General features: G+C 50.0%; 1 protein-coding gene across 1 annotated transcript; it reads right to left on the bottom strand.

Annotated features, from left to right (window-relative positions):
• Nucleotides 1-1,774: 1,774 nt before the first annotated feature.
• On the bottom strand, nt 1,775-21,369 carry LOXL4 (lysyl oxidase like 4). Its single transcript, XM_003787282.3, has 15 exons — nt 21,324-21,369; nt 16,720-17,031; nt 15,999-16,177; nt 14,959-15,164; nt 13,518-13,556; nt 13,134-13,353; nt 12,433-12,616; nt 12,099-12,253; nt 11,097-11,264; nt 9,776-9,935; nt 7,555-7,798; nt 6,377-6,492; nt 5,550-5,686; nt 5,091-5,202; nt 1,775-3,055 (listed from the first exon to the last, which is right to left on the bottom strand). The coding sequence occupies exons 2-15, from the start codon at nt 16,997-16,999 to the stop codon at nt 2,985-2,987; spliced, it is 2,271 nt and encodes a 756-aa protein (XP_003787330.1). The 5' UTR covers nt 17,000-17,031; nt 21,324-21,369; the 3' UTR covers nt 1,775-2,984.
• Nucleotides 21,370-21,952: the final 583 nt, after the last annotated feature.

Raw genomic sequence — 21,952 nt, 5'->3', positions numbered from 1 at the left:
GTGATTCTCTTGCCTCAGCCTCCCAAGTAGCTGAGACTATAGGTGCCTGCCACAACACCTGGCTATTTTTAAAGGCGGAGTCTTGCTCTTGCTCAGGCTGGTCTCAAATTCTTGAGTTCAAGCAATCCAACCGCCTCAGCTTCCCAGACTACTAGGATTACAGACGCGAGTCATCATGCCTGGCCCAAGAATATTGTTAATGGCAACATATAGTTCCCATGTTTATTACCCAGTTTTCTTGTAATCCTCATAACTTACTTAGGTTCTCATTTTAATGCTGTAGCCTATTCTTTTTGTTCAGCTAAAAAATAGCCTTCTCTGACTTTCAGATTAATCTATACAACCAGACGCAAAGAAAGGTTTTTTTGTTTTTTGTTTTTTTTTTTCAGTCAGCACAGAATGTAGGTGCTTCTACCATTAGTAGAGAATGCTTTTTAGTTACATGAGTCTAGTAGTGGGATTGATATATACTAGGCAGAGGTAGGGGGTCCTGCCATGGCCTAGCACAATATATCAAGCTTGTCCGGATAGGAATCAAATCCTTGGCCACATGTAATCCATGTCTTTATAAGCTAGGTTATCTAGAGAGCACAATTGGCTCCTTAGTTATTCAGAAAGACAGCTAATGCACTCTGCTGTGCATATGTGTTGTTTCTTGTGTGCTGAACATCTAAGTCCCCGGATCACCTGGAATTCATAATAGAAAGTTAAATTTCCCATGAGTTCAAATATATACTTCATAAAGTGAAGGTCTTTGTAGAATAAAGGTACATCAGCCTTCTGACAAGTTAGCTGAGATTCTTAGCTCTTTAGTTTCCCTAAGGCTAAAGTATGCTGAGGTGAAAGTCGTCTGACATTTTTGGTTCTGTCTGGAATTTGTTGTTTGGTATTCTGTTAACATTCCTCATCTAGTTAGAAGTCATGCCAGCCACCAGTCTTCCCATGTCCTGCTTTTTCAACTTAGAGGTACAACAACACAACCCTTGTATAGCTTTTTCCAAGAATCAGAAGTTGCTGCACCTATCAAACATGTGATGTGGGCAGCAAGACGGAGACCAGAGCCAGTGGCTGTCTGCCTGGCCTGCTTTTTCTGGCTCTCTTGGAAACTAGATCCAGCAAGAAGCTGTGGGTAACCTCCCTGCCTGAATCTAGTCATCAGTCACCACACGTGTCCCTGCTAGCTGCACATTCTTTCACAGACCATTAGCTGCATGTGTGAATATAATGTTGTTACTGTTGAGGGGATGTTTGCTGGCTCCAACAGGAAATCAGTCCTTCCCTTATTTACTTAAACTCTGCCATGCCAAAATATCATGTTCTTTCTGCCTAAGAAGGGGGTGAAGGAGTTGAGAAGAATGTCAGGGAAAAGGAAGAAAATGCTTCTTTGTATTTATAGAGGGAACCCCCAGAACATGTCTATTTTTACTCCCTAAGGAAGGGTAGTAAATCTTGTGATATAGGGAAGGGAGTACTGTTATAAATCTGCCTTGTCTGCTTCCACTTACTTTGGCTTTGCAGTTTAGTTATACAAGTTTATAATCCTTGGATTTTACCTTCTTGCCCCTACCTTTCATCCTTTACCTTTTCAAGTTGCATTGAGCCAGAGGAGGGTAATTGGAAAAGAGACAATCAGCCAATAATCTGATTAGAGAAACATACTGGGGCTGCCATGAATAGTATACATTCCATGTGCACCCTAGTCCCCAGCTCAATGGGAATGAGAAGGGGTCAGATTGCTCTGTGGCAAGTATACATAAGCACAGCTGGTCTTGTCTTTGTAGCCGTCTATAATGAACAACCTTTATTGGCATTAAGACGTCAGACCTGTACAGATATCTCCTAAGTGTGTCTCAGTGGACAAAAGCTCAAGAATCATGTCAAGAAGACCACGGGACAATACTACCTGAGCAAGAGCATATCACAACCACATCAAGCAGAGATGGTGTTCTTTCACGGGTTCCATCCTTAACAAAATTGAGTCTTTGTGGTTTTCTGTCCCTCATTCTACCAGACCTGTCTATGTATTTCTGTAGAGATGAGTGGCTTGTTTGACCGATGTTTTTTTCCATTGCAAAATTTAATTCAATGCAAAATTCCTTCCAGACACTTGTTGAGACTTGGAATTTAGGCCAATCCTGTGATTATAGTGATCCTGAGAGAGATTGGATTGCTTGCCAGATAAATGGCACACACTTTTTTCTTGGTGGGGAGTGGGGTCCATATTACCTCAACAGTCTTTCTAAGGCCTACTCTTAGTTGCTCTGTGGGAAGGCACTGGGCCACTTCTGTGAAATTTGCCTCTTCTCAAGCACTCATTAACTGGTGATGTTGGCTGTTCAGGCAGGAAGGATGCCTGAGGCCTTAGCTTCCAGGAGAGTCAGAAATACCCATGTGTAGGGTAGGATTAAGATTAGGACACTGAAAAGTAGACTCTTAGCAGTGTGTGTGAAGTGAGTTCTAAATGAAGACCTATGAAGCAAGGGACAGAATTCACCAGCTTCTCTGCTAGTTGTGACTTTGACACAAGTTATATTGGTCTGTGCTCCTAGCAGAGAGCTAACCCCACCTGCTATGTATTTTGGTCCTCTGAATTCTTCTCCTCTAAGACATTTGCAAGGCATCACTTAGATGGGAAACTGGGCCAAAGTTCATCCCTACGGAAATGAGAGCTCCTAAACCCGGGAACTCTGCAGCAAGATCCAGGAAAGATTGGTTCTCCTTATGGAAGAGAGGTCAGCTGAGCCAAGCCTCAAGGCCAAGATGCATATAGGCTACAGGCTCTTAGGGAACCGGCCAGAGCCATCCTGTGGGAGCAGTACCATCTGGATTGGTGATCTTGCCATCAAAAGGCTTCCTGAGCAGGTTCTTGATGCCCCTTGGCACTGGCCCCTTTTCCTCTGAATTAGGGCTCCATGAAGGGCATGGCTCCAAAAAGCTGAGGTATCTGATGTGTGGACAGCAGCTGGTAACGTGCAGTGGTGTCTTCAGATGAGGTTGTTTCTAAGACGCTGTTCCTGCTCCAGGGAGTGTTCTGTATCGGCTGGGTACGAATCTCCTATGGGTCAAAGGAAAATAGGTAAGTAGCAACCCTGCCACAGTCTCATCCTTTCCCTGACAACTTCACATACGTCCATTCTGCCTAGCTTGTCCTTTCTGTCAGGTCAGTCATGGGCAGACACCAGTCATTCTATAGAAGTAGACCTGGATAAGTGTGTCGTTCAGCCATCAGGATATATAGGCTTTTGAGTGGAGAGGTTGTGCTGGTTGTTTTCCTTCACCCCTGCCCTGCCCCCCCAGATTCCTTCTTTGTCCTTAGTTTTCTCTGTTCCTTGGGAGACTGACCCCTAGAGATTACACCATTCTGGCTTCCTCATCCTCTCTTTTCTGACTGAGTTACTTTAATGGGAAGCAATAGGAGGTTAAAGGGTAGAAAGAGAGGTCAGGTACTTTGATGTGTTAGCCCTGCAGTTCTCAGAGTGACAGTCTGTGACTCCAGCTCCAGCCAGGGTCACCTTCCTCCACAGCTCTAGTTTTCACCTGACTCCAGGACAGCCCTTGCCCCTTCCATCCTAAAGCTGGTGGCAGTTTTCTACTCCTGCTTATACCTGGGTGCTTCAACCTCCCTCACTCCTTAGCCCAGTGCACTCCTCTATAAACAGTCTTCTCATTAAATAAATTCAGACTTTCACCTGAGTGTGCCTTCTGTTTTCTGCAAAAATAGTGATGGCTCTCTAATCACTGGCAAGAGAAGCTACGGAATGGCATTTTTCTTTCCCTCATCACTGCCTGGATCCCATGCAGCTTGATTCCAGCATTATGGAAAATCTTCTGTCTCCATGTACACAGGTTTGGATCATATATACCCTCTTGACAGAATCTACTTAAGTCACACAAATACAGAACCTTAGACTATTCTTCCTCTTTTCATTCTGTCTTCCATCTGTTGTTAGTTATTTGATGAAAACATAAATGATCTTTTGTTTCTCTGAAATTTGTCAGTAATTCCCAGAAGCCCACAGAATAAAATCCTTTCTCATAAGCCTTCCTGCAAAAAAACTTTAGTACTTAGTAGGCTTGAAGTACATAGCCCCATTTTCCAAAAGAGAAAACTCAAGTTGCGCTTTCCACAATGCCCTCCAGCTTGCAAGTGGTAGGACTGGATTTTGGACCCCAAGAAGCCTTCTGAAGTCCATCCTATGCTCGTTCTCCTCTTCTTGCCTTCTGCTCCTTTGAAACCCCGCTCAAATGTCACTTCCTTCAAAACCTGTTCTAGCCCCCAGCTTGTTGCATTCTCTGTTTGCTCAGCATTTAGTTCATATCTATCTTGGGCACTCAGTGGTATTGGGGTTACCTATTGGCATGTGTTCATGCCCAACTTGACACTGAGCACCTGTCTTACACTTATGTTCAACACAGTCTTAGGCTTCCGTAAATGTCTGTTTATTGAATGAGCACCTCTATCCCACTCCCCCAAACATAGGTAAGTATGGGTATGAATGGCCACACCCTGTAGTAAATACAGACATTTTTTTTAATACTTGAAGATAGAGGGATTCTTTGCTAATAAGTAGAAAAGCCACCTTACTTTAACCCCTGGTTGGATCATGCTGCTTCCTTTATCTGATGCTACCAATTCTGTAAATGTCCCTATTCTCCATGTTCCCTTCTTATGAGCAGTAACCACAGCTGAAGACAGCAACACAGTATAAGGGGACTTCTACTTTTGCCTGTGAGGTAGGTACTCAGTTTAGGATAGAGGGAGCTGAGAAAGACTATGAAAAACAAGGGGAAAATAATGATCTGGAAGAGAAAAATCCTGACATGGCTTGTGATAGGAAATTTGTAGGAGAGACTGTAACTTTACAGTTGAGCAGCCTTAAAGTTTAGCAAACAGGAATATAGAAGTAGTTATTGGGAAGGCCGATAGTCTGACCAGTTCTAGACATCTCCATGTGAAGATGACAAAGGAAATTCATCTCTGGTCCACCCCTAGCCTTTTATATGTACAAGTCCTCCTTGGGGAGGGAATACACTTAGTATTCCAGCTCCCTGAGCCCACACAAGGCTGCTCTGCATTGGCTTAGAGTTACCTGTGTGGCAGTTGTGTAGCCAGACCCGCTGCCCGTCGTACTTGCAGCGGCAACGCATCATGTTGTTGGAGAAATCTGACTCTGCCACCTCATACTTAGGGTTCACAACCACCTGCAATGAGAGGGAGGCTACTGAAAATGGGTGATCAGGTTTCTGAATGAGTTGATAGTGGCTATAATGCTCCCTTACATCTCATGTAGCTTCATCAGTTCATACAGTCACCCTCAGAGGTAGGTGTTAATGTCCCCCATCTTATAGATGGGGGCTGAGAAGTCACAACCATTTAATCAGGACTCAAACCCACCTTGTATGGCTCCTGATTGAGTATTCTTTCCCCAGTAGCACAGCCCTGTCAAGTGACAGGCTTGTTGGGGATATTATGTGTGAAACTTTCTTTCATTTGACTTCAGGAACATCTGGAGGAAATGGGCCCTGTGGAGAGTCCCCAGCCTCCTTACCTGGAAGATATAGTCCCCAGGGCCCACATCTGTGATATCCACCCATTGGCAATCAATGTCATGCCGGTAGGTATCCCAGCAGCCTACGGTCACTCCCTGTTCTCCAAAATTGGCACACGCATAGCGCCGCTGCAGTCCTGTAAGGAAGGTTACAGACAGTTGCTGAGGCACTGAGAGGTACTCAGCACCCAGCATTCTTAGATCTTTCACATAACTTATCATTTAATCCTAACACCAGCTTTATCAGTTCAGTGCAGTTATGCCTGGTTGGCAGATTAGAGACCTGAGGTTCAGTTAAACGACTTGTTTGCATATCAGCCCCAGAATTTCTACTGTAAATTAAGCATCATAGCAAACCATATTTGTGAAAAAGATTTTTACTTCGGATGCTCTAGTGCAAATCTCCATTGGTCTAGGAAATGTGGCTGAGAGTCCACCTCTACTCTGCTAATTTATTTTTCCATCCATCCATCCATCCAACCCTCTAAAGATCCAGTGTTTACCAGCCTTTCCTAAAGGATAGGGACTGTGGCATGCACAGGAATCAGACAATTCCTGCCCTCAGGGAGCTTAGCAGAGATGAGACAGGTCTGCAACTACTGCCCAAGCTACAAAGTGCTAAGCATTTTTAAAGTGGTACAAAGTGTATTTCCTCTGGGAATCCAAAGAAAGTAAAAACCCTGCGTGAGCTTTCAGAAGGTAAGAAACTGATCTTTTTTAGTTGTCTTGAGTGCTAACTTTCAAGCCAGGGTCTCCCAAGTACCTGGGGTTGTTGAACAGGGCAGAGGGAGCTTGGTCCCAGGATATGCTGGCAGGAAACCACATACCTGTTGGGCAATTCGTGTCCTCTAAACAGAAGCTGGCCTTGTGCCCTTCAGCCACCTTGGAGCCATTGAGAGTAAGCAGGTCATAGTGGGTGAAGACCTCAATGCTGTGGTAGTGCCTGTAGAAGAGGTAGAGCTGTCAGCCCATGGGAGTTGGCAGGTAAGACTGAGGTATTAGGCCCCATCATTACTCTGACAAGAAAGTTACAGTAGCAGGGAAGTTCCCTTCTCCCTTCCAAACCCAAGATTACTGTGACCCACAGCCTACTTTGCTGGCACCACTGCCATCACTTAGGGTTCTAGGGTTTTACCCCAGGTATGGAGAGGTATGCCCCTCCCCTGGTAGCCTCCAGGAGACTGGAGCCTGATGCAAGGCCTGACGGGAAGTAGAAAGAGGGGGCATTTGATTCAGGGACCAGCCTAGGAGCTGGACTGCTGGGAGCTTTGTTCCCTGTCTGCCTGGGACCAAATTGCTACCATTGTGTCCAATCCAGTTATAATGACAACTCTGTTCATGCTACAAGGAAAGGTATTTATTATCTCAGGCAAGGCAGAGTCCCAAAGTTGTTGCTCATTCTTCTCAGCTTTCCCCACCCATAGCTGTGTCCTGAAGAAAAAAATAATTTTCCTTCTGTCTTTTTCACAGGCATTGTCTCTCCCTCTCTCTGGTCTGGAAGCTCCTGATAGGAAAGGATGCTCATTGTCCTCTTTTTAGTAGCAGTCTGTTCATGCTATTTTGTGCAGCCTTGCCTTGCTGCTGCTGAAACTAGCGAGCTATTTCTGCAGCACCAGCATCCTGGATGGGATATATATCTATTTGGGCCTCCAGGTTTCTGGAAGTCCCCACTTTACATGGCTTCCGAGACAAGGCCTGTAGATGGTCCAACATAGGACAGTTGTCAAATACCATTTTAACAGGAACCAACTCTTCTGGTAATGACTTCTCTGTGGACATTGCTGTGGGAAAATTCCATGAGCACCGTCAACATGGGTACATCTCAGGGAAGGCCAGAGAGATGGAGAGGGTAGGTGGATGTTGTTAGCATTCCCTGCACAAGTCTCTTCCAGACTTACCTGGAGCACACACTCCTGAAGCCAGAAGAGAAGGACCAAATTGTTTGATTCCTGGATGCTGCTTTTTCTTCCCAACCCTCTAGAGTCAAGGCATGGCCAGCACTAACCTGTGGCACTGGTGCCAAATCCAGCTGTGGCGTCCGGTCTTTGGACGAAAGTCAGCTCGACCCAGGTTGTAGATCTGCGTGGAGAAGCGCAGTAGGCGCCGGTGTCCATAGGGCCAGTCCATGTGGTCAGCAGACTGGGAGAGGCAGTTCTCTTCATGGGCACAGTACAGCAGGCTAAGTGGGCGGTCCTCCAAGTAGGCTGTCTGCTGCACCAGTTGAGCATTCATCACTAGGTCTGGAGCACCTGGGGCAGGCAAAAGGGATGATCATGTTGCAAAGGGTAGGAAGGCAGCCAGTCTTGCTCTCCAGCATGGAGGACAGGCTTACCCCAGACTAAGCCCTCCAGGAGGATCCCAGAAAACAAAGCATTTTAAGAGTCAGGATATGTAAGTTCTAATAACAACAAAAGGGACAATATATTGCCTTAACTTGGGAGGCAGCTACAGTGTCCTGGTTCAGCTTGCTAGCTTTGGAGCCAGGCCACCTGGGTTTATTCTTGGTTTAATTTCTGACTATCATTTATTAGCTCTGTGTCTACTTAACCTCTGACTCTCATTTTTATCACTTGTAAGATGGAGTTAATAGTAGTGACATTAATGTGGTAATACCTGTAACTTGCTCAGACCATTGTAAACATGCAATTGATATAAGCTAGTATTTTCTTTTGTAAAATGCTTGTATGCTTGTAAAGTGCCTTTATGTAACTTAGCTCATGTAAACCTCCCAGAAAAGTCCGCCGATAGCTAATGTGGATACTTTGCCAGTACTAGTACTAGAAATGCTCTAGAAACCCTATGTATGTATTGGAGAGAGCCAGGAAATGATCATTGGCAAACCCTGGAGAGTTTCTGAGGGAAAGAGTGTTGAGAGAGAATGAGAGGAAGACAGGAAAGGAAAGAAAGAAATGAGAAATGTCAGAAAGGAAAATTAGGGACAGCTACAGAGGCTGTAGGTCGGTTCTCTGCCGAGCTATGTGAGCATCAAATGCATTCAAGAGGAAAGCTGCCACCGTAGGCAGAACAGGGGCAAGCATGCAGCCCCCAAGAAGGGAGCAGGCTCTTAAGGTCCAGGGAAGCTTTGGTGCTAGGGAGGCCCACTCCAATGCCCTGTCATCAGAGTGGGGCAGGGTGTGATAGATGGGCCTGCTGTTCTTGCAAGGGTACAGTGGACAGAGAGGAAGCCAGGGACTCACTGACAAAGATTAAGAATTTCTTGGCATTGAAGTTTGGCTGGGAAGAAGGTCAAGTGGCCACTTGGGTTGGTGCCTACCCACAGCCTTTGGACTAGATACAGTTATTTTGGCATAGACCGAGTTGGCAGATGTCAAAGATACTGCCCTGAGAACCTGGGTTTATAGTGCATACTGATGCCACAAATGGTCTTGTCCCAAAGCCCCTTGGGAAAATCCTAAAGCTCAGGAAAAGAACACATAGCTGGGCCTTACATATATATATCCTCTAAAGCACCTTTCAAACTTTTCTTGCTTACAACAAACCACAGTAAGAAATATATTTTATGGGCTGGGTGCGGTGGTTCACACCTATAATCCTAGCTCTCTGGGAGGCTGAGGCAGGAGAATCCTTTAAGGTCAGGAGTTTGAGACCAACCTGAATGAGAAGGAGACCCCATCTCTACTAAAAATAGAAAAGTTAGCCAGGTGTTGTGGTGGGTGCCTACAGCCCTAGCTACTCAGGAGGATGAGGTGGGAGAATCGCTTAAGCCCAGGAATTTGAGGTTGCTATGAACTAGGCTGATGCCATGGCACTTTAGCCTAGGCAACACAGTGAGACTCTGTCTCAAAAATAAATAATAAGTGTATATATATATATAAAATGTAAGTATGTGTATATATATATACACATATATATATATAAAATGTCATAACCCAATATATACATGTACAGCTCCAAGAAAAAAATGCTATCCTTGCTAAATATAAGTTGGTCATAATCCCAACAGTTATGACCAATATCTGTTCAGTGTCTGTGCTTTCACCTGTGCTCAGTTTTCTTTCTCACAGTGACTCTGTAAGATCAGTAGAGCAGGGTATGTATCCTGATGTGACAGGTGATTTGGCCACACGTGGCTGGAAAATAGCAAAGCTAGTGCTTCTATTCCCTAACCCTGTTAGCTGCAGAGCTGGTACCAGCATGCAGGACCCTTTCTGAGGGGGAGTGCAGCCCATCTGTCCCCTGGCCCTGTGGGCCCTCTGGTAACTCACTGTCCATGCAGGAGACTCCAGCTGAGCGCCCGGTGCCATGGGAGCAGTGCACTGGCCCGTGCCTTTGGCATTGCTGCAGGGCCAGCTCTGTGCCTGAGCAGCGCACCCCGCTCATCACAACTTCTCCGGCCCCCGGCGTCCCCTGCCAGTACCAGGTTTCCTAAGAAAACAGTGTCACCCAGTTAGGGCATAGTGGTGCCTTTGGAGTCACCTTCTTTGACTTCTATTTGAGGTCTGGACTCTAGTGAGTCCTACCTCTACCACCACCACCACCAGGCTGTTTTCAGCCTGGGCTTGAACATCTTTGGTGATGGGAAAACTGAGTCCCTGGAGCAGTACATGCAATATTCAGAATCTTATATTAGAAATTCTTCCATGTAATGAGGCAAAAATCCACCACGCTGACTTTTACTTTTTACTCACCTTTGCCCTGTCCTCCCCCTTCTCCCGGATGGCAGCCGTTCACCCTTTGAAGAGATTGGGTCTGCTCCCTTCTCTCCCATCTAGGTGGGGGAGAGGGGATGTGCTCCTATTTTCCCAGCTGTTCCTCATACATCCTCACACTTGGTTGTGCTCAAAATTGAGCCTCGTTGAGGTCTGCCAGGCATTGTGCAAAAACCACCAGTGTGGGTGTGGTTGCAGAGTTTTCTCCATTGCCATGATACCCAAAGTCTCTTGATTTTTTTATTATTTTTCTATCTTTGAAATCTATCCATTTAAACCCCTGGGCTGATACTAACCGCATCTGCTCTGCCATCATTCTCACCTGGGCTACTATACTAGCCTCCTGAGATTGCAGTCATGTTAGTCTCCACCCCATCTGTTTTCCAAATAGCAAAGGAGGAAATCTCTTTAAAATCTGCATTGCAAACTTTATGGCCTTGCCCCTGCATCCTCCGCCATCCTCACACTTCACAGGGCTTTCCTCTTGAGAGCCATGCTCCAACTTGTGGGTCCTAATTTCCTCAACTAATCAATCTTTCTCTGCCAACAGGATATTTGCTTAAGTTACTTATGCCTCCCCTACCTTGTTTAGCTAATTTCCATCCATCTTTCCTGGAGACACAACTGTGTATTTGGTGATTGTGTGAATATTTTATTAATGACCACCTCCTTCATGCAATTGTATGTTCTATGAGGTAGGGACAGTGTCTTCTGGTTTATCACACTATCTCCAGCACCCAGCATTGTATCAGTCCATAGTTTCTCTCAATAATGAAATGTTGAATGAAAAAAAAGGCAACAACTTCAGGCCAGGAAGTTTTGAGTCTCAGTTCAGGAGGCTGAAAGGTTGTAGAGAAGGAGCTAGACAGGGACCTACCTTGATGGCATGGTTGGCAAAACCCAGGCCAAGCTGTCGGCAGGCCACCATGGCTTCAGTAAGCCCCCAGTGGTCACTGCACACGCTCCCCCAGCGTTGGACCCCGTTCACCTCCACCTGCACCTCCACCACACCTTCTTCGGGGCTGCGCCCCCCAGCCAGGCGCACCTGCAGTGGTCAAAGGGATGTGAATGGCAGCCTTGGGAGGAAGAGCCCAGGGCTCTGAGCTGGATGCCAGCCCTGGCCATCCCATTCTGTGGCCCTCCCTTTCTCTGCTGGTAGTTTCTGTAAAGTGAGGCCAGTTCACTGGGTAGTGTCCAGTCAGAAATCTGACTGAAAATGTCTGTGCTGGGTCATCCAAAATCCTGTCATTGATGACAACTTGCCATTGAGGGAAAGGGCCTAAACCAGGCATCCTCAAACTGCGGCCCACCGAGGACATGTATCCAGCCTGCCGGGTGTTTTTGTTGCTGCTGCCTGTCCTGCTTAGCAGCTGACTTGTCCTGGGGCCCGCAGTCCAGCCCTCCAATGGTCTGAGGGACAGTGAACTAGCCCTTTAAAAAGTTTGAGGACCCCTGGCCTAGACAAACCAAGGTTCTGCCTTGCAGAACCTGTCTTGCCTCATTCACAATGACCCCAAGAGTGTTAACCCCATTTTACAGAGACACCAGCAACTTGCCCATGCCCCATGTTAGCACTTATGCTTGAACCTGAACATTCCACACTGTCTTAGCTATGTCAACCAGTCCCTGGTGCCAACAGTCCTATGGCTCTCCTGCTAGGCACCTTCTGATATCCCTGATGGGGTGTAAGCCAGGCCAAGTGAGACACAAAGAGGAAAGGGCTTCCCAGACTGGCTCCCTGGGAAGGTGGTCTAAGGCCTGAGGCTGTAGCACTTGTGCCTCTGGTCATTCTCACCCTGCTAGCTCAGTGTCTAGTCCTGGGGGTTCCCCAGAATTTCCCAGTCTCCTAGCTTGAGGTCATGCTCAGACTTGAACTCACCTGATTCTGGAAGCCCATGTTAGGGACATTGCACCTAACAGCAGCATCATTCTCATGTTGACAACCATTCTGGGGTCCTTTCAAGGCCAGGCAGTCACTGAGGGTCCGCTCATGTCCCCTGCAGCGTACTTCACTCAGGTGGATGGGCCCTAGCCCTGAGGGTGGGGGACAGAGGTGCTGTGTGAGGCTCTAGCTCTTTAACCCCACACCTGTGGCTCCCCCTCTATCAAGAGGAGAATGTTTTGTTCTGGGCCCTGGTACCCTGGGGCTACCAAGAGATGGACCAGCAGCATATCCAGACCTTGCCATCTCCCCCCAAGGCCACCTTACTTACCTTGGCCCAGCTGGGCCCCAAAGAGGGCCTCCCGAGCAGAGCCAAAGCCAAGCTGACGACACACAACGCTGGCAGAGATGAGGTTCCACCTGTGGTCACAGACTGTGCCCCACTGGTGGTTCACGAGCACTTCCACCCGGCCCTCGCCCACTTGGGCCCCGGAGCGCAGGCGCACCCTGGGTTCCTGCTGGGAGAACACCTGCTTCAGATAGAGCAGGAGAGGAGGTGGCCAGGGTGGCCAGAGCTAATGACCAGGAGGTCAAGTCCTGCCTCTGACCTTAAGGAGCTACCACCTTGAGTAAGCATTTTTTCCTGACCTCCATTTCTTCCACGTCAGTTCTTACAACATCTTCAAGGAGCCTGTCCTGGTATGGTGCTAAAGTATCTGGAACACCTCTTTAGCACTTGCTCATCTACTATTTATAGCAAAGGGCCAGGCTCAGGTTCCATACTTCAGCCCTCAACTGGTTATAGTTAGGAGTTAATTACTGTTTTTATGGTCACCTTCCATTCAAGGCTGGTGATGTCAGCTTTCCATTTATGGTAGGAATATAAATGATCCCTTTAAAATAAACTCCAAGGTTCTACCATACTGTAATTCAAGTCTGGTTCCTTTCTCCTTCCTGTTCTAGAGCCACCCTTGCCCACACACTAGGCAGAGTCCTGCTGAGAACAGACCTGTACAGCCCCTTGGGGCTCACCTCTCCCCAGGACTCCTTGCGTCGTGGCTTCATCTTTGGTGGGCGGAAGCGAGGCCCTGCCACACAGCTGACCACAGCATGCATGCCACCTGGACAGGCTGGATGCAGCTTGCCCCGTGCTGGAGCCACCTGCACCTGGCAGTTGGCCATGTGAGGCTCTGTCCCTAGGCAGTTGACTCGGTGAATCCAAAAGGAATTCTTATTGGCCAGGCTGTTGAGCCTGGGGGACAAGAGAGACTGAGGGTGGAGGAAGAGTTGAGGGAAGAGCTTTGGGGCTAAGGGAAGCCAAATCGGAGGGCAGGAATGAGGTGGGGTGGGGAGGGGAGGGGATGGAGATCCTTCAAGCCACACCTTACATCCTCCCTCTAGGGTACTGCTTCTCACCTATACTTGGGATCCTTCATTTTCAGATTCCAGACTTTCCTGTTGGGGAAAATGGATGGGAGGTAAAGAGGTGCATAAGTCCCACCCCCTCCAGTGCTCTCTCCTCATAGCTCCTCAGTTTTGCACAGGACTTCACAGTTTGTAAACTTGTAATCTTATTTCAATGCTCAGCATCACAGGAGTCTTGATGGGGGGGGTGCTACTTCACAACTAATGATTTACAAGAGAGGCAAGCAAGGGCCTTCAGCTAGTCCTAAAGTATGGTCTCCTGTACTGGGCTGTCCCTGGGACAGGCAACTCAGTCTAGATGAAGGGGGGCCTGTGCAGAGTGCCACAAGAGCTAGTGGAAATGTCCTCTGGGGACAGGTGGAAGGTGAAGGCCCTGCTGGTAGGGGCTGCCCACCAAAGGCAGCCAGGCTATAATCAGGGCCACCTTCATGGGTGGCGAGTGAGTCAGCAAGGCCCAGATGTGCAATTACTAGGCACTGGGGAGTCAGACCCACATCCCAGTTATTCCCCAGGGTGGAGCCATATGGCTGACCACCACCCCTCTTTCTTCAGGACAGGGCTACCTAAGTCAGAGACACAAAGAACAGCAAGGACTTCCAACCCCTTAAGTGAAGCATGACTAAAACTGGTTGGGGCAGACAAGGCAGATGACTCAGACGTACTATGGGAGATTTCTTGAACAGACTCTTCACTGACAGGGCAGAGCTGTTTGCTGGTTCACATCCACCAGGCTGATGCAATCTGCTGCGCCAGTTCAGTCACGTTTCTCACAGTACCCACCCCAACCCATGCCTTGCTTATATATAACCCAGCTTGGCTTGGATCAGAGCTAGGGACATGTGCTGTGGCAAAGTTGGGATAATTTGCAGTGGACTGGAGTATCAAGCCCCCAAGGGCCTGTCCCAGCTCTCAGAACTATCTGCTGGCTGAGCTGAAACCAGGATGTTTGTCCAAACTGTACTTGTGTATCACTGAAAGTATCTTTAGGAAAGTCTGTTTTTAAAATCACGGACAGTTTCATATGCAATAGTTTTCACTGTGGGGCTATTCTGTACTGTAGCCTGTTTTTCTGTTTCTAGGTATTTCCCAGCATCTTGAAGTTCACCCTCATGTTCCTCTTCATTACTCTGAGTAATCCATAAACCCAGGAAATTCAGGCATATTCCTCATTTGGTCTTATGTCTCTCCCAATCCCAACACCTATTGAATGTCCTGCCACACTCAGTCAGTCCCTACAGTCCTCATGGAACTCTATATGGTCCCACGTGCCCCACACACTCATGTGCACACTCACATGAATCTCACGAGCATATGTACACAATAACACTCGTGCACACTCCGAACATCACGCCACATGCACATCACGATGTAAGTGTGCGCACACACACTCAGCCACTGCCCCGGTGAGCCCAAGGCCCAGCTGCCATCCTACCTGTAGTAGTGGCTGTTGATAGGCTGCTCGCTGGGGAAGCCCAACATCCCACACACCACTCTGCTGTTGTTCATGGTCCAGCCCTGATCACACACCTGCCGCCAGTGGCCATCATACTTCACCTCCACAGCTCCCTCAGTCACTGGGCTATGCCGCCTGGTGCTGGCAAGAATGGGTTTGAGCCGCACCTCTTCCAGCCACTGGCCCTGCAGGGCACATAGTCACCCATGGACCTGCAATTCCTGTCCCTTCTGCCCAGTCTACTGCCAAGCTTCAAGGGAGACAGCCAAGGCTCAGAGCTCTTACTGACCATACCACTCAGCCCCCTCATGGGACAGGCCAGGGAAGCTGAGGCCTAGAGACAAGAAGGCTACATGGTGAGTGCAAGACAGAACCTGATTTTATCTAGGCCCTTTCCCTTGATTGTTCTGATTTGTCAAACTAGAGAGAACTAGGCATATCTGGCCCTCCCCAGGATCAAGATGGGAGCCCTTCGATTTTAGGAGGCTTCTGCTGGGCATGGAGGGGCCTTCTTCATGTCACCCTGTGGAGAGTGGAGATGGGCACAGACCAGTTGCTTGGGACTACCAGCAGGATCCTTCAGCCTAGCCCTGGGGTGAGTTAGATGAGTATGGAGCCCACTGTCCTGGTCTCTGTGTTCAGTGGGCCAGGGCCAGCTATCCTTAGGTGGGAGGCTGCCTGACAGTAAAGGGTAGGAGCCAGAGCCCTGCCCTGCCTGCTGCTGTTGTTTGGCTTGGGCTGTTTTTAGCTCAGGGTTGTTTGTGCCAGGAAGAGGCAGCAATTGTGGCCAGGCCTTGTGGGTGAAACAGCCCCCTTACCCTCCTGCTGCATCTCTTAAGGGAACAACTTCTGTGATTCTCAGCAGGCCCAGCCCTGGTGCTCAGGTGTTTCGAGTTAGGGCCCTTTCTCCATGCATCTGCTCTTGGCCACACAGGGTCAGGGCCCCAGGGATGCTGGTTAGCACAAGCTTTGCTTGCATTCCCTTCCCTTCTCCTCTAGGGCCTAAACAGCCTCCTCACCTGGGGCCCGAGGGCATTGGAGACCTTCTCAGAAGGGTAGCCACGCTGGCGCTGGGGGTGGCACATGACCCCCACATCTTCTGAATGGCTGCAATCACTGACACCCCAGCCATTAGACCCACATTGGTCCAGGGAGCTCTCTGTGCCTGCACAGTGCACATTGTCCAGCCAGATAGGTCCTGTGGGGGAGGGGAGGGTAATGTTCAAGGGTGGCACCCAGAGGCTCACCTGCCACCTGGATAGGAACACACGCTCATCAAGCCTCCTCTTCCAAACTCTGCCAGAGAGCGGAAGCGGGGAGGGTGTTGGTTCTCCTGGGGTCTCAGGATCCACAACCCTGCCTGCTATCTGGGTATCAGGTCTTAAAGGATCTGTTTTTGGAAAATGCGAGGTAGGTGTAGTAAGGCCAGGCTATTTGCCCATTCATTCATTCAACAACATTTGCTAAGCACCCACTGTGTGCCCATCACTATGCCCAAGGAACTTACTTAGTGATAGTGTTGGTGTTAGGCTTATTATAAGAGAGAATGGGAAGGTGAGAGCAAGGGTTGTTTGCAGCTGGGGCACTCAGGAAATGGGTCAGGGAGGAGGTTGTGTGAGCTGGGTATTGAAGGACCAGAAGGTATCTGATGTGGTCTGTGGCAGTCTCAGTGAGCCCAGCTCCTGAGGGAAGCCTGCTACCATCTCCTCACCAGCCTGCCAGGCAGCACCAGTCACTCACCCTCCCCTTGGCCATACTTGGCACTGTGGGCCCAGGTCAAGGCAGCTTCAAAGCCCAGCTGGCGGCAGGCCACCGTGGCCTCCCGGAGAGCAAAGTCATCGTCACACACGGTGCCCCACTGGCCCTGGTACAGCACCTCTAGGCGGCCCTCCTCTGGCCTGTTCCCGGGGCCCACCAGCCGGAGCTTCTTGGTACCCAGAGACTGTGACCTGCTGGTAGGGGCCTGGTGCAGCAGCAGCAGCAGGAACAGGGAGAATGCAGCTGAGGGGAACCACATCATGGTGACCTCAAGGGCAGCTGGGGTCACGGCACCTGGCAATGAGTAAATGTGACAGTGGTCACCACCTCTACTCCAACTTCAGGCCTCTTCGTCAATTTGGCAGCTGCAGGAAGACACGGCACCCTGCTTGTGTGTGTGTGTGTGTGGTGTGGCAGTGACTGAGTTTGGGCTCTAAGATTAGCTGATTTGGTTCAAATCCACCATTTATTGGGCCATGGCCCCTTGAGGAAGTTCAAGTTTAGCCTTACTGGGTCTTAATCTCCTTGTGTATAAAATGGGGGATAATAATCCCTGTCTCACAGTGTTGACATAAGTGTAAAATAAAACACTGCATGGGAAGTGCTTAGCACAGGCCCAGCGTGCACTAAGCGCTTAGTAAATAGTAGTGCTTCCTAATACAGTCTCATATGCAGGTCATAGGGGAGCCCCAGGTGCCCTCAGGTCAAGAGTATCTATCCCAGGGGTGCTGCCCCTGCCTTTTAATGTTTCCATACCCTGACCAAATATGTAAAATGTCACCTTCACCACAGAAGGCATACGGGAGGCTGGAGTAGAAAGTTAGCAGAGGGAAGCCAGCGATTCCCCCCCTCATTTGTTGTGTGGTTTGGACAAGTCTCTTAAGCTCTTGGGGCCCTCATGTTTCATTTCCAACATGCAGAGATTGTACCAAATACCATCTGATAGCCACCCAGGTGTATGATTCCTGCAGTGAGTCAACAGTTTGGGAGCATTTGCTTCAGGCCAATTAATAGGCCAGGTGGTTAGACCCAGAAATTAAAGATATCAAACACTCGTACCCTTTTGAAGATCAGAGAGGATGAATTAGAGAAGGCTTTCAAAGAAGGGACATATAACCTGTGCCTTGTTGGATAAGTAAAAGTTCCGGGCAGGAAAAGGCATTCCAGGAAGAGAGAACAGATGCATAAGGGAAGAAAGGGAAAGAGGTGAATCTGTGCAAGAGCAGGAAGCACCTTTCTCTTGACAGCACTGGGCCTTAGAGGGGAAAGAGGTGGAGGAACAGGCTGGGCCAGTGACCAGGGCCTTGAGGCACCATGCAGAGGGTTTGCCCTTCATGAGGGGCTATGGGGGGATTTCAGGCAGGGGGCACACATCAGAGAGCCTTTGTCTCCAGGAGGCTACATCAGATGCTCTTCGGGAGGAGGTTGGGGGCTGGTCCTCTCTGCCTCACATATGAGTGGGCTTGGTCCTAGGACTAGTGGGTGGGAAGGGCATAAAGGAAAGAGTCATAGCTGGTTAGAAGCGTTGCAGACCTCTGGAGCTACCAATGCCGAATCAATCTCCACCCTCCAGCTCTTTTGCCAACAGGAAGCCAAGGCCCACCCAGAACAGTGGTTGAAGGCTCCCTGCTCCCTACCCAGTGCCTGAGTCTTAGGGAAACTCATTCTGATGAGACCTCCCTCTGCCATGCCCACAGCTGCTCTTGGGGAATCATGCAGCTCATCAGCCTGGGTAGGGAGAGTCTCATGGCCCCTGCCACTCCATCCCCATGGCTGGTCTGGGAGGGAGGTACTCTATCCTCTTACCCCACACCCTTTCAACTACCTTAATCAGCAGCGCAGGGTAAAGTGGGCTCTGAACAGTGCACTAGGTGGGCTCTGGGAACAAAGTTCCATGGGAGTAGCAACTTTGTGCTGTGTTCAATATGTAGGTGGCACTCATAAATATCAGTGATTGCAGGGATGGGAGGTACCAGAGCACAGAACTCAAAGGTACAGACTGGAGTCTGCCTGGGTTCAATCCCATCTCTGCCATTTAGTTTCCAGGTAATCTTGGCCAGTTGATTTAGCTTCTTATTGCCTCAGTATCTCTCTGTAAAATAGGGATAATAATAGCACCCTCCACAGAGGATTTTTGTGAGGATTAAGTGAATGAACACATATTAGGCCCTTAGAAGAGTAAGCCCTCAATAACAGTCACCTATTGCTAACAGCTATTGCAGTAGCTACTACAGAGCCATTGGTCTAGATTGGTCCTGCCCCATCTTTGTGCAAAGGAGATGATGGAGGCTACATCCCATCTCAAGAGCAAGTCTCTGGTGCCCTTTTCTGTAACACACTCTGGATTCACCCCTTTCTCTTCCACCCACACTACTGGGCCCGATTCCTCTCATGCCCCCACCCCCATTCTCACCTCCACAGTGTCTTCCCACTCTCACTCTCCTGTGCTTTCCTTCCAGACTTAAATACTATTTTCCGCATGCCACTCCTCACTCGGGCCCATAGGGGCTCCCAGCTGGCTATCCCCATGAGCAGAGTGCCCTCTGCTCCTTCCAATGTCTCCATTCCTTCCTCTGTGCTTCCTGAGAAGGTGGACAGGCAGGGACTGAACCACACCAGTCACAGTGGGTGGGAACACTCGCTGTATTACAAGAGAGGTAGGAAGGATTAGGACCCAGTGGTCACATTGGGTCTGGATTGAGTGAAGACCACACCTCCACTACCATCTCCATGAGTCAGTTGCTCCCAACTCCGCCAGCTAAATTGTCGTGTGTCTGGAGGCAGGTGCTTTCTTTGAGTCTCCGATGCAACACCTATAAAGTGAGGCGTGACACTAGAGGTCCCTACCTGATGTGCTCTAATAGGTCCTAGGGGCTGGGCAGGTCTGCTGCTTGGCTTTTGGCTGACCTACCCAGGACACTGAGATCTTAGTAGAGGCTATGGACAGTCCCAGGCCAACTGCTCCCACCTCTCTAAGGCACCAACCTAAAGGCAAGGAGGACTTCTGCCCAAGGCAGGACCCTGGGTCTGGGCCAGGGCAGCTCCCTTCCCTCAAGGAGGCCAGGAGGTGGACGGGCAGCAGCAGGAGCCGAGTCAGATACAGGGGGAGTTGGTCTTCTCAGCCATGCTGCCCACCTCAGAGCCTCCTACAGCCTTGGTTCACACCAAACTTGTCTTCTCCCTGTTCCCCAAACATAGCCTTTATCTCCGAGTGCCCAAGCCTTTGCTGTCATTGTTCCTTCCACAGAAGTGCCCCTTTCCTCTATCTCAGATTGTTAAACTCTTACACATCCTTCAATGCCAGTTTGAATGCTACACTCCATTGACAGCCCCCTAGTTTCCCACCTTCCTACCACTTTGTGTGTTTGCTTCCTGACTCCACAACTCATCCCCACCTCACTGTCCCTCAGCTCTTGAGTGAAGCATCTCCCTCAGAAAAGGAAGCAGCCTCAAAAGGGGCTGTTGTTTACTCAAGTGAGGAAGAAAGGTGAGGGGAAGGAAGGTAGAGTAGAAGGGAGCTGAGGAGGGAGGTGAGGATGACAATAATATGTTACAAATATCTATTGACTACTTATCTCCATTTTACAGAAGAGAAGAGGAGGTCCAGAGAAGTCAAGTAACTTGCTCAGCCAGGATTCAAACCCCAGCAGCCTGGCTGCAAGCCATGCTTTCGAAACCACAAGGGTGATGGATGTTGGAAGAGGAGGCAGAAGAGGAGACAGGGAGCCCACTGAAATTCCACCCTGTTGCTGGCTGATTTATGACCCAGGCCGTGGTGTGAGGGCACTGGGCTGGGTGCCCATACTGTGTGCCACCAAGTGACAGATCCAAGACCTTGCCAGCTTGAGGCAGAGAGGTACCTATTCCAGGTGCTGCCAGGGGATGATGGCAGCTGGCTGACCTGGCCCAGGTTGGGAGGGCTGGAAGAGGGCATCTGGAGTGTTGTCTTGGGGGAATACCAACTTTGGGATCACTCACAGCCCCTTCTCTGTAGCTCTTTGGGAGTGGGGCTTCTCCTTTCAGTGGCCTCCTGGGATGGTACTGATTCTGTGGACTTGAAGCAGTGCCAGGTAATGGGCCCAGAGCTCTACCGTCCAGGGCTAGGAAGGGGGTGGGGACACTGAAGTCCTCTACCCCTCAGCCCTTCTACTTCCTATTTGCTCTCAGCCTTCAGCATTTAATTCTGGTCTGATGAATTGGAGATCTCAGATCTGCCCTGGCTCCTAGTCCCCCAAGTCATAAGAGTGACATCCAAATTCGCCTTGCCCCTTCCCTTGCCTTGTCCATGGGAGGGAAGGCAGAGAAACATTACACACACCCAGCATGTTCACAAATAAGACACGCAGGCACCCTGAGGCCAGGGCGCACCACCCCGCCCCAGAGCAGGCCTTGGGCCAAGCTTCCCAACTGGGTCACTTGTCCAGTTGAAGCAGGTCGGTGAGCAACTAGCAGCCCAGGCTGACCGTCCATGAGACCCCCATCCCTCCCACCCCCAGCTTCCAGGAACCTCAGGAGGCCTGCAGAGTCACAGAGAGGCAGAAGGGCAGACAGCACAGCAAGGGCAGAGCGTGCAGGCAGGGGCTCACCAGCTGGAGCGCTGACAGTCCGAGGGCTGGGCCAGGCTAGCAGAGGGCACGGGCCTGCCAGGCACCCTAGGGCCCTTTTATCCGCCTGCCGCCCGCGGCCCCCAACCCCCAGCGGAGCGGAGGAGGCCCCGCAGGCCCCGCCCTCGGGCCTGCCCTCCGTGCTGCGCCGGGTCGGGCTGCGGGCCAGTGGGCGGGGGCGCCGGGCCGCGGGCGGGAAGTCCCTGACGGGGACCGGTGGGTGCGGGGGCCGCTGTCTGCGCTGGGGACACGGGCCGCGGGGGCACGGGGCAGCAGGAGCGACGGGGGTGGATCCGCGCTCTGGGAGAGGGCGGCGTCCGGTCAGCGGCTGTGTTTGCAGGGAGTACCGCAGGGGCCTGGCCAGTCCCTCTCCCAGGCGCAGTTCCCTCTTGCCGAGCGGTCGTAATGCCCACCCTGGAGCCCCATTCAGTGAGGCCTGGCAGGTGCCAGTGCACAGCGTAGCGCCCTTCGCGTGGGAGCGCCTCGCAGATGTCCAAATCCTCTGAGCCTGGACGCTTAGGACAATGTACACGTCCTTCGTTTGGGGAGGTGGGGCTGCGTTCAGATTAGGTCAGGATTTTATGGGCCACTGCGCTCTTTGCAGTAACAGG

This window comes from Otolemur garnettii, unplaced genomic scaffold (assembly GCF_000181295.1).
Source record: "Otolemur garnettii isolate 467f Iridium unplaced genomic scaffold, OtoGar3 scaffold00021, whole genome shotgun sequence".
Lineage (NCBI taxonomy): Eukaryota > Metazoa > Chordata > Mammalia > Primates > Galagidae > Otolemur > Otolemur garnettii.
This window is presented reverse-complemented; position numbering and strand designations above follow the sequence as displayed.

Bases quoted from the DNA above. Each gene is read 5' to 3' on its own strand.
- LOXL4 (XM_003787282.3), bottom strand. From the start codon at position 16,999: ATGATGTGGTTCCCCTCAGCTGCATTCTCCCTGTTCCTGCTGCTGCTG. The intron at 13,557-14,958 runs GTAGGATGGCAG...TTTCCCCAACAG, and splicing joins ATCAACAGCCACTACTACAG to GAAAGTCTGGAATCTGAAAA. The intron at 12,617-13,133 runs GTGAGCCCCAAG...TTCTCCCAGCAG, and splicing joins GCAAGGAGTCCTGGGGAGAG to GAACCCAGGGTGCGCCTGCG.